Raw genomic sequence first — 15,752 nt, 5'->3', positions numbered from 1 at the left:
TGAGCGACACCGCCCCCTGCTGCATTGGCGGTTTCTACCATCTAAGCAACACTCGCACGTTCACACAAGAACAACACATTCATTCCAGCAAAAAAACACACACTCTTCAAACACAAACACGAATGAACTAGAAGAGAAAAACTTTTTAATTTCTTGTGAAACTACAAAACATCTGTTGTCTTCTGTGCTTGTGAAATATTTACAACTCTAGTCGAGAGAAACAGCCAAGAAATTCACAGTTTTTTCGGGACTTTCATGGTCAAAAGAAGGAAACAAAAAACAAGAGCACACCCAAATCACAAAGTGCAATAAATACATGCTGGTTTGTTTCTGAGAGGTTTGTGATGCAGATTGGCAGGAAGAAGTTAAAGAATCAAACGAGGAAATAACACATTTTCTGATTAAGCTTGTGGCAAGATTCCTTCATCTAGAGGTTTTTGGATTTACACCAAAACATTTTCTCACACAGACAAAAACAATAGCGCAAATTGCATCAGAAAAATCTTTTTGTGTTTGAGAGAAGGAATGCGAAACTGCGTTCTCATGGTTTGTCAGAATTCATGGTTTAGAAAGCTCATGTCTGCAATGATGTCCAGTTGCCAAAAGTTGCAGTACCTCACTGTTGTGGATGAGATCCAGTAGATTCTTAATCACGATTTAAGGCTCAAGAGAAAAGACGACTCAACTTCGTCTTCCATTTTCACCCCAGGGGACAGTGTCGGTACATTCTTTCATTTCTTATTTTATGCTTGCACAATTGACAAAGCTACAGGAGGCCACTACCAAGGGACACCCTGGAAAGTTCTCTGATTCACCACATATGGACAGACAACAGCGCGGCCTCAGCCAGGGACACCAGCCCACATTTGAACAGTATTTATGGAACATTTTAACGGGACACAAAGTTGACATCACGGCAGGCCATTTGTTTCCGGCAGGAGACTAAACAAACTCAACATGAATTGAACTGTGTTTAAACCTAAGGTAATTGAGGTTTGCTGGTCTAAGGTAGGGACGGTGGAGACACTGGTTCTCCGGGTGCTAATGACAATTGTTGCTTTTGGACTCCGCCTGCTGGCAGAACACTACTTCTACCTGAGTCTGGATATGTTACACACTGGTCAGGCCACACTGTCGCCCCAGAAATGCCGTCCCTTTCCCCGCCACCCCTCCAGAGATGTCCCAGATTTCCCTGCTGGTTTTCAAAAGAAGGCACCTGAACTCACACAGTCGGCAGCTGCTCTACTCTGGGTCTCTGACAAATGACTGAGCCTCTTGGAAAACGTACTGTATACCCAGTGTTGTTCGGTTGTTAGTGGTTGTACATCAGGAATGTTCGGAAGGGAAAATTCATTGAACAAAACACTGACCGACACATTAATTCAACGACAAGCGTTTAAAAAAATACAATCAAGTTCACAGTCAGTTTCAGCACTTCCTGTGTGCGTCAATCGAGCGTCATTCCAGCAAATGTTTCGATTTTTCTTTTCCTTGACTATCGGAGCAGCTAACCAAGTGTTAGTGGGTGTTAGTGTCTACGTGTGTGTTTCTATAACAACCATCAGAGCGAAACGCCTAATATTCACAACCAACAGGATAAAAGATGGTGCTGGTGTTTGTCTAATGGCGTTCATAAATCGAAATTATTTTAGAAACATTTACACCGTTTTTTTTCTTCCCAGAAACAGAGAGTTTAAAATTCAGAAAAATATCATTGGCAATATCTTCTGATAGAGTGTGTCAGGACTGCATGTGCAGGTTGGAGATCAGGTTAAAAACCAAAAGGTTTAGGACAGAACCTTGAGGTACGCGGTACGTGTAGCTTCCACGTACGAGCTGCGGACACAGGTTGGTACTTTAGATCAGGAACATAGGCGTCGTCTTCATGAGACATTCAGCAGAAATAATTGTCGCACGCTGACTCATGGACCCCAGGGGTCAAAGGTCATCGACTTTAAATCCACATTTTCACGGGATTTGCAATTAAGAACAGTTTGTGCTACTTATATCCACAATTGTTGACACACATCTGAAAATATACACTTGTGCAGTTTGTTTACATGTTTGTGTGCAGTAAACTGCTGATGATCGTTGACACGTGAACGTGAGAGCAGCGACGGAGTCTGCAGTACCGAGTGTGTCGACCACGTGAACGTCAGAGAAGTTAGTAACAGGAGCGGAGAAGAGCAGCGTTGTCACTACTTTACAAAGCTAGCCATGGTTTCTTCAACGAGTCTGGACTAGAAACATATACGGTCAAAAGGTTCTTCATGATTCCAGTGGAGCAGCGACAGTCAGAGGGACAATACTTTGAAATGCTTCTCTACACGTCATCCGCCGGCAGGTCTGGGATGCTGCTGCGGGCCCGTGTGAAGAACGCCATCTTCTCTCTGGACACACAAAGACATGGCGTCACCAGCCGCTAAATTGTCATCAACCAATTCTTCTCAGTGTTGCCACAAGATGGCGCCACAAAATGCAGGATTTCCAGCGACACTCAATGACCGGATGTGACGTCAGTGGCCTATTCAAAGAGCTCTGACAGTGGCTGGAAAGCAAGGTGGAGTGTGCCCTCACCTGAAGGTCTGGACCTCAGGCACCTCCTTGTGGCTCTGGCCTCTGATCTTGTGAACGTCCTTGGCAGCTGCCCTCATCATCTTCTCCACCCGCTTCTCCTGCAGCTGCTCCTCCCGAGTCTGAAGACACACACAAACACGCGCGTGACAACCAACAGCAGGTCCAGACTTCCACGGCCTGTTGGACAAGCACCACACCTGCTTCTCAGCCTGTTTGAGCAGTTGACGGAAGCGTTCATCCTCCTGGACCCAGGACGGAAGCTCCCGCTGACCCTGCTGTCTGGCTTTCTCCAGCTGAGACTTCAGCTCCCGCAGGACGCGTAGCTCCTGTGTCAGTCGGGCCTGGCGGGTCCGGGAGACCTGCAGGTCCAGCTCCAGATCCAGAGACGTCCGCAGCAGACCATCCAGACCTTTAGCCTGCACTGGAGGCTGCAGGAGGCCGGAGGTGATGTCATCAGTAACATAGAAGTGAGTGAGTGAGTGAGAGAGTTGTGTGTGTGTGTGTCTACCTTTTTCATTCTCATGCTACGTCGCTCTGAGGCGTTTCTCACAAACGGAGACTTTTTGGAGAGCGTGGAGCTGTCGCTGTCACTCCGGTTGATCTAATGAGTCGCACGCGCACATGTCACACACACACACAAATACACACACCCACACAGGGGTCCAACAAATGACTGTTTGGGGGTTTACCCGGCAGATGTACTGGCTCTGGGGTCCAGGAGAGAAGGTCTTGGAGCGGATGATGTTGCTACCCCTCATGAAGGGGTTCTGGCAGCGTTCCTTCGGCCGGACCACGGACGACTGACCACCGCCCATGCTGGTCTCCTTGTTCAGCTGCAGGGGGAGCATGAGGAGGAAATCAGAGACCTTCCCAATGCCAGAGTGGAGTTGGAATCCTTTCCACTGGCACGTTGCTGAATGAATGAAGTATGACTCACCCTCTCAGTGACGATCGCTGCTGCCGCAGGAGCTTGCTCCTCCTTGCTCTCCTCATGCTCCTCGCCATCCCACGGGCTGCTGTCGGGATAGAAGGAGTCATCCTCGCCCGGACGCCCCTCTCCCTCGTTTGGCTCCGCCCTCTCCAGACTCTCCTCTTCGTCAAATACGTCAGCCTCCACCAGGTCTCCGCTCCTGGCCACAGCAACACAAGTTACATGTGAGTCGCCACACTGACCCAAGACCAGCTACGCTACAGAGCTATCATTCACTGTTCACTCATCACATCTGGCGGAGTGAAGAACTGCTGCACAAGAATCAAAAGATGATCCATTCACCTTTCCTCGCATTCATTCACTGTAATTCCTCATTCCCTTCTATATATAAAATTGTTTTTTTATCGTTCCATCCTTTTCATTTATCATCAACTCATTCATTCAATCAATCTACTGACTTATTTTAGTATCCATCCGTTTATTACATTGTTGATGAATCCCAGCAGTAGCTGATACACAGTCCACTGCAAGCAGAGGTGACATGAAGGTCACATAGTAGAGGAAGAACTCACCACTCATCATCCTCAGCTGTTTGCTCACTGCAGGACACACCGACCTGAAACAGACACACACAGAGGTCAGCACATGGCCAGGTGTGCCCCCCCCACACAACACAGCCATCCCTGCACGTACCATATCAGCACCAGGAGGCGCTCTACTCTCCTTGTCCGGCTTGAAAACTCGGCTCAGCAGGTTGTACCACTTAGTGCTTCTTACTTCTGAACACACCACATCTGCCAAACTGATCTGAGCCCCGGCCTGAGGAGGAGGACGAGGATTGTGAGCAGAAGTAGAGAATGGAGGATAAGAGTTGGGGAAAGATGGAGTAGAGAAAGGAGTTTAATCACGCGGAAGAAGATGGAAGTCAGACAGAAGTGGTCTAGCTTTAGGAACCGTCGACTAAAATACAGCAGACAAGCAGAGTCCAGACGAGTGGACCTGCTGGGATGAGGACTGACCCGGCAGTGTTCGTGTCCCGACTTGCCAGTGTTGCAAACATCCACCCTCAGAGTCTTCTGCCGCAGTGCACTCTGGGAGATCTGCAGGCCGAACACCTCATTGATCTCTATCGAGTCGCGGGGGAGCGAGCCGCGAGTCCGGAAGAGGCAGCGGGTGGCTTCCATGCAGGGCAGCACCGCCGCTCGGATGTACCTGGAGTAGAGCGGGTCAGACGGGAATCACTCCAATGATCAAAGCCCCAGATTAAGAAGAGGTTTGAACGCACATTTTCTGGTCAGCAGGGAGGCATAGGGCGCTGCAGTTGGTCAGCTGCATGATGAAGATGGTGAAGCGCTGATCTCTGGACTCATAGCGGAAACCCAGTTGGACCTGAGAGCAGCCTGATGCTAACCGGTCTTCGTAAGAGGCCAGAAGGTCTGCAGGGAGCCCCTGCCTGCTGGGACGACGTTGGAAGTTTAATCTAATGCACCTGAATATTACGTATAAAGGCACGTTGCGATCGTTTGGTCACCTGCGCTCAGTGGGTTCATACACGCCACTGTCTCCTGCCACTGACTCATCAGACACAGCTGAGATCACGCCCATCTTCTTAGGCTCCACCCCTCGTAGCTGTGGCACAGAGTCTGAAGGAGGAGAGGTAGTTGTGGTAAGTCTGGACTCTTGATGGGACGTTAAGAGTGACTTTTACCTTTGACCTCTTCACCCAAGCTCGGTTTCTCTCGCAGACCGCCTCTGTGGACATCCCGCTGCTCCTGTGAGTCCAGACTGAGTTCCAGCTCAGCAAGTCTGCTGCGGAGCTCCAGGTCCAATCCTGTCTGAGGCGTGAAGGCCTCGCCAGAGAGGAAGCTGCCGTCCGTGACCAGCGGCGAGCATGGCGGAGACAGCGAGGACAGGGAGGAGCGTGGAGACAAGGAGCTCATAGAGTGAGGAGTTTCTGAGAGTCTGAGCGCCTGGATCCTGGACGACCCTGTCTCCACGCCTCCTCCAGCAGGGGGCGCTACGTCTCCCCCAGGGGTTGTTGTTTTCCCCTCATAAGTGCCGGTGTCCCTTCCAGTGCTGCCCATCACTACCTCATGTTCATGGATGGTGGTAATGGAGCTGGAGGGCCTGTAGCCCCCTTGACTCCCCTCCTGCAGGAGACTGTCCAGCTTATTCTGAAAGTCCGGGTCGGCCAGTTCCGGCTGCTCCAGGTAGATATCGGTGAAGCTGAGGGAGGACGAGGAACCGAGGCTGGATGTGGTGGCCAGGGAACCGCGGCTGGACGTCAGAGAACCGCGACTGCTGCCGGAAGAGCAGGACAGGGTGCTGGCAGACAGGCTACGGGGGAGGAGGTTTAGGGGGGTCAGGATCAGGAACAGAAACACACCACTCCAGTCCAGCTAAAAAGAACTCAGACAAACCTCTTGAGTTGCGAGTGCAGTGACGAGGCCAGCCGCACCATCTCCTCCAGCTCTCGCACCAGCTTGTTCCTCCTGCAGTGGAGACGCAGCCTGGACACATGGTGGACACCAGGCTGACTCAGGGCCAGTGCAAAGCTCTGCCACTTCAGACGTGTGTGTGAGAGAGACACGCTCATCGACTGTGTGTGTCTGCAGTTTGGTGTCTGACTGTTGCTGAAGTGGAAGCGATTGATCGTCTTACACTTTCTTCCCTCTCACATTCATCTCTTCTCACCACAGCATGTCACTTTGTGCGTCCGCACAAATTTGTTTCACAAATCATCACATGACTTTCTCCTGTTGTGCTGAACTTGATGCAGCAGAACTTTCTCTGACTGTGAAGAGTCCGAACATGTGTGTGTGTGGGTTTCTGTGTGTGGAATCAAGAGCTTCTCTTGTGATCGGAGTCAGCTCTCAGGTTTCAGAAGAACAAGAGACACTCTACCAGAGGAGTCACACAGAGAGGGGGGAGGTGAGGGAGAAGGCAGGTGAGAGAAGAGGTGAAGCATCCGAAGGTTCCAGACAGATGGAGGTCACATGCCCCTTGATCCAGAACCTTCTCGGTTGAAGACCCTCCTCACCTCTCAGTGAGAGCCTTGCTCTGGTTATCCCGCGCCGCCTGCAGGTCCTTCTCCAGCCTCTTCTTCTCCGTCTCCAGCCTCTGAGCATCATTGGGCTCCAGCCTCTGGCGAGGACTGACGTACTGCAGCTCCTTCAGCAGCTCCTCCTTCTCATTGATCAGGATCAGGCGGTCCCGCTCCGGGTCCAGCAGCCCAGGCCATGCCTCACTGTCCAGCTTGGCGATCTGCACCTCGATGGTAGCGATCCTCCTCTTGGTCTCCTCGTACTTCAGACTCAGACGAACCTTCTCAGCCAGTTTGTTGCCGCTTGTCGTGAACTGACAGAGATGAGATGCACCTCAGAACTTGGCTGATCAGACAGGAAGATTAATAAATTTCAAGAAGACTGAGCGAACTCACCTCTGCGGGGATGTCGGTCTGCGACCCGGCGTCAGAGTAGAGTCTAGGAATGGACACTTCAGAGTTCGCCAACGACGGACTGCTGCCCCACAGCTCCTGCTGTGACCCAGAGTCCAGCTGGAAGCTGTCCTTCAGGACTGCCAGTTTCTGTAAGGGAAAGAAGTGATGTTCAAGAAATGTTTATTGATTTGAACATCACTTTAAAGACAAAAATGTGCCGTTTAAAATTGTGTTTCTGAGGAGATCTGAGGCTTGTTTGCGATGAGATAGCAGTGACAGCACAAGAGAGCTCACTCAGTGACCCAGTATGAGCTTCAATAAAAGCTCTTCCTGGCCTGGTGACTGGGGGCCGACAGAAATAGATAGCAGCTAAGGTGTGCAGGATCTGCTGCATAATGGAGGTACAAACCGCTTCTGGACCACATTAAGCGTATGCATAAAAGAAAGAAGCACTGAAAAGATCATGAGTTTGCCTGGAAACTGATGAGACATTGAGATGGACGGCCTTGAGGTTTTGTCTGCCACTTCTTCACTATTAACCTCACCTGCATGAGCTCCTGCTTCTCCTTCTCTCCGGAGCTGATGGCATCTCGGATGGATCGGACCTCGCTGAGGATGGCCTGGGCCTCCTGCAGTCTGAAGCCGTGTGAACTGTTGGACACCTTCTGGTCGATTCTGGATGGAGAAGGGAAACACAGCCGTGTCAGAAACCATCTCATTTCATAAACTCCTTTGGTGTCGATGAGACGACAGAGAAAGCTGCATGAGAACCTTCATTAGAACCCCCCCAAAACATAATGGTGGTGAATCTGGATCCACTCTCCCTCAACCTTTATGATTCATGTTACCAGGAAGAAGTAGTAGAGCTACATTCTGGAAATGAAAAGGTGCCTGTGGCATCATGACGAAGCCGTGGTGAAACATTTAAAGACTGAAAAATGTCCCGCTCACTGCGGCTGTGAAGCTCCCACCAACAACTCTCACTAAGACTAAAAACTATTTTGGTACCAGGCTACCAGCAAGTATTTCTTAAGTCAGGACACATTACTAAAACATGAGTCCATGACGGACGTTTTCCTGGAGCAAATCAAATCTAGTGAAATATTCAGTGAAAGCACTCGGAGCAGATGAGAGGCAGAACACTACAGCAGCAGGTCAGACGGCACCCAGTGCTGCCGGTGAACCGGTCAGTCCACATTCCTCGGGCCAGGAGGAGGAGGAGGCGAGGAGGAAGGTATACGGAGAATGAGGAAGCGGTGGAGAGATGATGAGAAAATAATCCAAACTAAATCCTCCTCAAACAGAATCAAGGAATAAGACGCTGAACGCTGTGGAGCGTTTCACTTCAGATGGCAGGTCCCCGACATGATTCAGATCAAAGCAGACTTCCTGGGGCCCACGTGAGGTCACACTTGGTCACCCTTCTCTGGTAAAAGAGCCCATCGGACCCTCTCATCTCCGGGTCAGAACCCGCTCACGAGTCCTCACGAGGACCTGAGCTCTCGGGCACATTCCTGGCCTAAGCCTATTTGTACTCCAGAACCAGTGATTGGTTGTTGATGTGGTGGACTGTAAGTCAGGCAGGAATGTGGTCGGTCCACTCGGCTCCAGCTATTCATTAATCCCTGCTGACACTTTCGCTGCGCCGAAGTCGGACCATGCGACAGACTGGACCTTCTTGTTCCAGTCCAGAGTGTCCACCCAGAACTGCCAGATGTTGGTGGTTCTGGTATGGTTGTGGAAGTGGGTCAGGTACTGGAGTTGTTGGCACATTCCACGGCTGCTTTTATGGAGGAGTTTAGTGTTGGTTGGAATGTGCGATAAAGCCGAGCTGATAAGGAGAAGTTACTGCTGCAAGGCTGCTCTGTACTCTTGAAAGCCGACATGGAGAACCGGTTCTCACCCAACAGCAACAGATATAGCCCAATAATTGGCCAAAAAAGTCTGAAAATCAGGTCATCCAGCAGAGTCCAGAGAAGCATCAGTCACACATGAAGCAACCCTGACATCATCAGGAGGTTTGACATCACGCAGTAGAACTTGAAGCCGTGGAGTGTGTGCAGCAGTGACAGAAGTGAATTTCATCAATAGTGTAATGCATCAGACAAGGTCACATGGCGGCTCATTTGTGGTGAAGCAGGACTTACTCTCTGAGAGTCTCAAAGCCTTGCTCCTTGAACTGCAGCTCCTGCTTCATGCAGGCCAAGTCTCTCTTGAGCTTGTTCACCTGGAGTCAAACAGGAAGTTGGTGCTTCACCTCAGAACATCACAGAGAACAACACACTCAACACGCTTCAGACACTGACCCGACTCTTGGCCGTGGCGATTTCTGCCTTCAGGATGTCGGGGTCGTACTTGCTGGAGGACGACGACCTGGAGCTCACTGTAGACGAGAATAGGAGAGTGAAGGGTGCAAGGATGAAGCGTCTATGGATAGTCAGTGGTCAGAGATGTTTGATGAGGTGATATGAGGAGAAGGGAGCAAAGTCTCCATCCCTACGTTCATTTAATAAATCTTGACCAGAATTATTTATAGACTTCGGAGACCTTTAAAAACTTTCCCAGAACTCCAGAAGGTTCCGGGTCATGACGCATTTGAGTGTGAGGTCCTGTTGTGTTCGACTCACAGCTGGTCTGAGACGTGGACTTGTCCTTCCAGGCATTGAGCTGCCGATACTCCTGCTGAGCCAGCTGCAGCCGCTGCTCCTTCACCTGGTAGATCTCCTTCTGGGCGCTGAGGGCATCCCGGGCCACGGCCAGGTACTCTCGCAGCATGGCCTCCTGCTCGCGCTGCCATTGGGCCCGCGGGTCCTCCAGCTGAGTGCTCTCTGTTGAGGACAAGATCGGATCCGGTTTGGCTCATGTTGAGGAGGACAAGACAGAGCAGGAGAACTTACTGGTGTTGTGGTCCACATAGTAGGCACCCACCACCGGGTCGTAGGCCTCCTCCCATCCCACCGGCAGCTCATCACCAATGCAGTCGGCAAACGTCAGAGGCTTGGTTTGCCTGTGAGGAACAGAGGTCACATGGCATCATCACACATGACAAAACACTGAAATCCTCCGAGTGCGACCCCAAAGATTCTCGATCACTGACATCAAAATTATTGTTTTTCGACTTGAATTAGACACACAAATGCACACAAGCAGAGGCAAAAGCAGACACAGACCAGGAAACATGACTTTAATAACTTTTTATATGTTCACACCAGTTACAAGTTCCGGACAAGAACATCAACGTACAACACGGCAAACTGTCGCGTCATACAAACAGCTGCAGAAACCTGAGCAAAGCTCTTTCATGAGTAAAGGGGCAAGCAGGGGAGGGGAGGAAGGGGGGGGGGGGCGGTCTGGTGAAAGTCCTCTATTCACCTCAGAGGGCGGGGGGGAAGAATAAAAGGTTGGGGATGGGGAGGAGGGGGTGCTCCAGCAGACCACAATAGGAGGAAGCAGACCCGTGGAATTCCACTAAACATCGCTGCAAGGTTTCTGGGGCAACCAGACTCCTTCAGCCGGACCAGAGCCCAATTCATCTGCCCCTCTCTGGGGTGAACGTGCGGCTATCTTGACCTCAGGTTTTAACCAGATAAACAGACAACTCTGGCTCGGCTGTGCCAAGTCGTCTCTGTAGATCATATATCCACAGTGTGTTTCAGGAGCTCAGGTGAAGCATTTGGTCTCACACAAGGCAGGCACTTTTAACTGAAAGTCTCCTGAGACTCCCAACCACGACATTAGAACTTAAAAAAAAACACAGATTTTGTTTTGGGAACCATGTTTTTTTTGGCTCCTAAAATTTTGTTTTCCTGGCTCTTGACAGCATAAAGTGCCCGACGCCAACAGAAACATCTTCCATCACATTCTTAATCGACACCTATCATGATCATCAGGACTCCGAGCAACAAACTGGAGCTGGAGAGATGAAGGATAAAGAGGGGAGGAGGAAAGGAATTGAGGGAAGGGAAGGAGAGCTAACAGTTCAGCTCAATCTTCCAGTGAGATGAAGGGAGGCGAAGAAGAGGGTGCAGGCAGGGTGGGAATAACAAGCAGAAGTTTTGTAGGACTGCAGTGTTCACTGACGTGGTGTATGGTTAAGACACTCATAATTCAGAGTGAGAAGAGTCGGAGATAAAGAGTGTGAGGGAGGACAGCTGGTTCAGACATGTGGAGAGGAGAGACAGTTTTGGACCAAGAATGTTGGAGATGGAAGAGAAAGACAACCAACTGAAAAGGGTTTATACTGAATGAGCCCATGAAGGTGTGAGTCAAGGATCAGTTGCATTGGACACCCATGATGGGAATTGAGGAAGACTATGCATGACGCAACAGACAGAGGGACTTTTCCGGTGATGGACTCAAAGAAAGATTCCTGATTCGCTGACGACTATTCCACCCCCTGACATTTCACCGCGGCGACACTGCCGGTGAATATTTCATGGCTTCCTTGTCTGTTGTCGACTTCAAAGCAGGTGAGCAGTGTGGCTGGAGAGCGGAGGAAAACTCTCACAGCATCTCCTGGCTCTACAAAAGAAACCTATTTGAGGTCGTGAAAGATCGTGTAACCTGGGAGAGGAACGCGACGGACAGGACTTTGTGTCACCGACATTGTTGCTCTTGACTGGATTTCTGTGTTATAGAATCAAGAATTATGTTCCACAATGATGAGCATCTTTGAGATGTCGGCCTACAACTCATAAAAAACTCAGCTGGAGGACCATGTTAGGAGTTGGTCTCTGCTGCTCGTGTTGTGCGACCGCACGTCTCTACAAACATGGAGTCGCACTGCTGACAGGAGAAACTGAACTGGGTCCTTTTTCAGCTGATGAATAATGAAAGGGGCCCGCAGAAGACCCCCTTAGCGCCGCTCTAAATTTAGCTCGGGAAGACAGCCACGCTCTGCCAACGGCCGCTTGGCCGGCTGGCTCTCCAGCGGCCCATTATTCAGCTTCGCCCTCGCACTGAAGCCTGCCGTCCAATGGACCAGCTGAGGGGGAGCCCGATCTGAACCGCTCGCTCTCTGTCAGCGGCCGAGCCTCCATTTCTGTCGGTGATTCAATAGCCACTTGTAGCTCAACTCCAAGGGTGACGCGCGTCAGAGGGATGTTTTGAAGCAAAAAAATGTATCTTTTCTCACACCAAGTTTTACGAAACTTGGTGTGAGAAAAGATACATTTTTCTTTGACCCGGTGAGCTCAATAGGAAGTCACCTGAAGTTTGTATGTCAGTCCAGGTGTCACATGTTCAGAGAAAACCCTCCGCTGTTTGTGTCACTGCTGTCTAAATTCGACACCACTGTGTGTGCGCGCGTGTGTGTGTGTGTGTGTGTACCTGGAAAACCAAACATCAGCAGAAAACACACACGACTGGAAGTTTCACATTCCAAGGTAAACAGCCGGGACGAGCCCGCGCTCTAATGCAAACTGACAAAGCGCGCGGTGAGCGAAACACTCAGGGAGGCGAAGCTGCATAGCTGAGCTCTGAGTCACACCACGACCAGGAGACGCAGACTCACAACCAGAGCCGAGCCACAACCACGGTGTAAATCAACAGCTCCGACCGCTGACAGCGTCAAATCTGACTGATAACATTCCTGTCAGCTGACAGAGCTGCGTCACCTGCAGGGCGTTTTATTGCAGCAAAGAATTTTTATTGGTCAAGGACTCGTGTGCAAACGCTTGTTGTTTTTAAATTCATTCTGGTACTCTGCACAGTGACACAACCAGTCAACACAAGACCCAGTGACTGAGCGCAACAACTAACCACAAAACAAGAGAATAACAAACAGAATATTGAAAGCAGGTAACACCATTCAACACAATAAAGCATATGAATTTGTATGAATTTACAATTCACTATGCTTTCGATTAACAGATTAAAACTGCATCTTTTGCACCACTTTCATTAGCTGAGACAAAGCTACAAACATCACGTAGCACCAAGATATAGTTTCTCATTCTCATCCAACAGTTACACCAAAATAAAAGTGAAAGAAAAGGAAATTCTATGTCAGTCACCACATTGACTAGCAGATTTTCAACGGGGCAAGTGACAAAGTGCGAGTCAGGGTTAGCAACTCAGCTGGTGTAGTTCAGTGGAGATTCAGCCAAACATTTACATTATACATTCAGCCACTTTTATTTTTCGTGCATCACCAGTCATTTTGTGATGAAAGCTACATGAAACAGTGCTGCTACAGATGAACAATAAAAGCCAAAAAAAGACGAACAAGATGGATGATTTTAAGTTTTTCAGTGAAGGTCGACTTGTTCTAAAATGTTGCAGAAGTCCAACTACCGTCTTGATCAGACAGTGTGAGCACGAGTCTGCGGCACTCTTCCATCAGTGATGTTTGCTCATGACCGGACAAGGACAAGACGGTCCCCTGCTGCCTCTTCGTACTTTTCCAGTGAGAATCTAGCGTCCTCAGGTATGTCTGGCAGGTGTGGGCGGAGAAATGTCAGACATCCCAAACATGTCGCGTTTCAGAAGCGCTGCGAGGCAGCAGATATTTGCATGGGTGAGTCACCGAGGTCATAAATCTTTGGCCGCGACTCGGCTTCAAGACAAACTGTCCGTGATGCAAATCACGACCGCAGGTAGGATTAACGGGTCCACAGGAGCCCATTCATGACGGATTGGAGACCTTAACACGTGACATTATCATCAGTCCAACTGAGAACACTAGATTGATCACAGTAATTATGATTTTCTTTTAATAAAAAAGAAAAAAAAAAAAAAACTTAAATTGGTCACTAAAAACGCATCTCATCTCTCAGACTGGACGGACCTATGGGAAGGATCCGCAGCCAAGCGGGAGGTTTGTCTGCGCACTGGTGTTCGCCATGTGTCTGACTCGACATGGTAATTTAAACTTTTGTGACGGTGACCTCCTCAGTCTCGGGGCAGATACGTCGCTAACCTGCCTGGTGATGTATTCACGCTGCTGCTGAGACCCGAGTTAACAGTTTGTAGAGCTCTGTGCTGAACTTTGACCCCCGCGACCAGTGAAAGGATTTTCAGACCATGTGACTCCCAAAACAGCAGTTAAGTTGTCTTTTGTGGTACTTGTCAATGCAGAGGAATTTATTTTTTATTTTTTTAAATCCACACCGACTGAGATGTCTTCATCTCAACAACTAGTTGTTTGTCACTCAGCATATAAATCTGCTACTTCAAGCATTATTTCTGCACAAAAATATTGTGGTTACATGTTAAAATATTTGTTATCTGATTTGATGCATACAATACCATAAATGTGCTGAAATATTTATATCAGTGAGAATAAATACTTCAGTTGGGGAAAGTTAATAAAAATACCAAACATTATTTTGTTCTCATCTGTTGTGATAAAAATGTATGTAATGTGATCTTAATGCAATATGTAATGGAGTAAGTCCGGTAAACGTAATAGGCCTCACACAGACTATTACAGCATTACAATAATAGAACATTTATTGAGCGCTATTGTGCCACAGATCCCCACTGACCATGGCAATAAAATTGATTCTGATTCTGATATTATATGTCAAATCTAAAAAGGAAAACGACCGTTTTTCTATCATTAAACTGGGGTTAAACTGAATCATTCTTCATATAAAATATTTCTCTCGCAACCCTGATCAATTTTGGGGTTGTAGAAGCTTGATGACATACACTGTATCACATATAACTGACTTTGGAGTCAATTCTTGACCACATAAATGACTCGGAGGGCCGGATTTGGCCCCCAGGCCTTACGTTTGAGGTAAATGTTTTGAAAGAAAAGGACGTGGTGGAATGTATTTTGCGCGCACACACACACAAAGCCGTGCAACAGGTGCAAGTGCGTGTTGTGAGTCAAACGATGACGTCTGCCGACCACGAGCCAAGACAGTCGGGTATCACCCACCTGTCTCTGGGGTCGATCCAGCTGGTGATGTGGTTGATGTGGTCGATGTAGTAGATCTTCCCATCGAAGTCTCTGGCTTCCTCCCAACCCTCAGGTAGCGGCAACTCCTTCCTTGGCATGTCAGGCGAGTCTCCATGTACCTCACTCCTCTCAATCACAAGCGGGGGAAACCGTCGCTCCTCTGCGGGAACATCTCACCTGCGGCTCCGACACTTACTCCCAAAACTCCCGGTGTGGCGCGCAACGGATTAGGCCACGGTCATAGTAATCCATAATAATCCAGCAGTCACGCACGACTCTTCATGTTTGGGAGCACGAGCGTCAACAATAGCGGGTCCGAGGTTCGTTTTCCAGGGTCGAAGCAACTTTTCAAAGTTGACCAGTAAACTCGGATTATACACGCTCCACCGAACACGACGGGTTCGAGTCCCGAGTGGGGAGAGTAGACGAAGAGAAAACACCTCGGTACCCGAGCGCCCTGGTTCCTGTGAGAGGAGCGTCGATGGGGAGGCTCAAAAGTCGCGTCAAATCGGAGAGAATCCCTCCGAGCGGAGCGCAGTCTTCCAGGCCACCATGTTGAGCTGCTCCCGATGCTAACCGCCTGTCGCCGGGGAACCAGCAGCCGCGCGACACCAACCAGATCACGACACACTCCCCCCGAAACCAAACACCTTAAAATCCAATGAATCCGCCTCAGGTTCTGGTTGTTGGTTCTCCCCGGAGCAGTTCTGAGGCGGACGGGCGGAACCAGCACCGGAGTCTTCGCTCAGTCCCGGGACTTCTGAATCAGCGACAAGTGTCCGAGCTGTTCACGCTCACTTCCGGTAGAGGGTTCAAAAATAAATGCATGAGTGGAAACACTTCCTGTTTAGAGTGTTTACACCTAAATGACGGTTGGATGATCGTTGAGAAATAAC

The 15,752-nt window shown here is 49.4% G+C and overlaps 1 protein-coding gene across 2 annotated transcripts; it reads right to left on the bottom strand.

Moving 5' to 3' along the window:
- Positions 1-137: 137 nt before the first annotated feature.
- wwc1 (WW and C2 domain containing 1) lies at positions 138-15,645 on the bottom strand. Of its 2 annotated transcripts, XM_053847283.1 has the most exons (21): positions 14,836-15,644; positions 9,845-9,954; positions 9,575-9,775; positions 9,254-9,330; positions 9,095-9,174; positions 7,493-7,622; positions 6,948-7,094; positions 6,549-6,865; positions 5,929-6,018; positions 5,217-5,845; positions 5,040-5,151; positions 4,794-4,961; positions 4,528-4,720; positions 4,202-4,327; positions 4,081-4,124; positions 3,515-3,707; positions 3,267-3,410; positions 3,086-3,178; positions 2,775-3,005; positions 2,578-2,696; positions 139-2,390 (listed from the first exon to the last, which is right to left on the bottom strand). In XM_053847283.1, the coding sequence occupies exons 1-21, from the start codon at positions 14,952-14,954 to the stop codon at positions 2,324-2,326; spliced, it is 3,390 nt and encodes a 1,129-aa protein (XP_053703258.1). In that variant the 5' UTR covers positions 14,955-15,644; the 3' UTR covers positions 139-2,323. The 2 variants fall into 2 exon arrangements, with proteins under 2 accessions (XP_053703257.1, XP_053703258.1); XM_053847282.1 differs by having other exon boundaries at positions 138-2,390; positions 2,578-3,005; positions 14,836-15,645.
- Positions 15,646-15,752: the final 107 nt, after the last annotated feature.

Source organism: Synchiropus splendidus, chromosome 17 (assembly GCF_027744825.2).
Source record: "Synchiropus splendidus isolate RoL2022-P1 chromosome 17, RoL_Sspl_1.0, whole genome shotgun sequence".
In the NCBI taxonomy this organism is placed as follows: domain Eukaryota; kingdom Metazoa; phylum Chordata; class Actinopteri; order Syngnathiformes; family Callionymidae; genus Synchiropus; species Synchiropus splendidus.
This window is presented reverse-complemented; position numbering and strand designations above follow the sequence as displayed.

Excerpts from the sequence above, each read along its gene's own strand:
- wwc1 (XM_053847282.1), bottom strand. The coding sequence starts at position 14,954 with ATGCCAAGGAAGGAGTTGCCGCTACCTGAGGGTTGGGAGGAAGCCAGA. Across the intron at positions 9,175-9,253 it reads TCGCCACGGCCAAGAGTCGG|GTGAACAAGCTCAAGAGAGA; the intron begins GTCAGTGTCTGA and ends GTTTGACTCCAG. Across the intron at positions 3,411-3,514 it reads CAGCGATCGTCACTGAGAGG|CTGAACAAGGAGACCAGCAT; the intron begins GTGAGTCATACT and ends CTCCCCCTGCAG.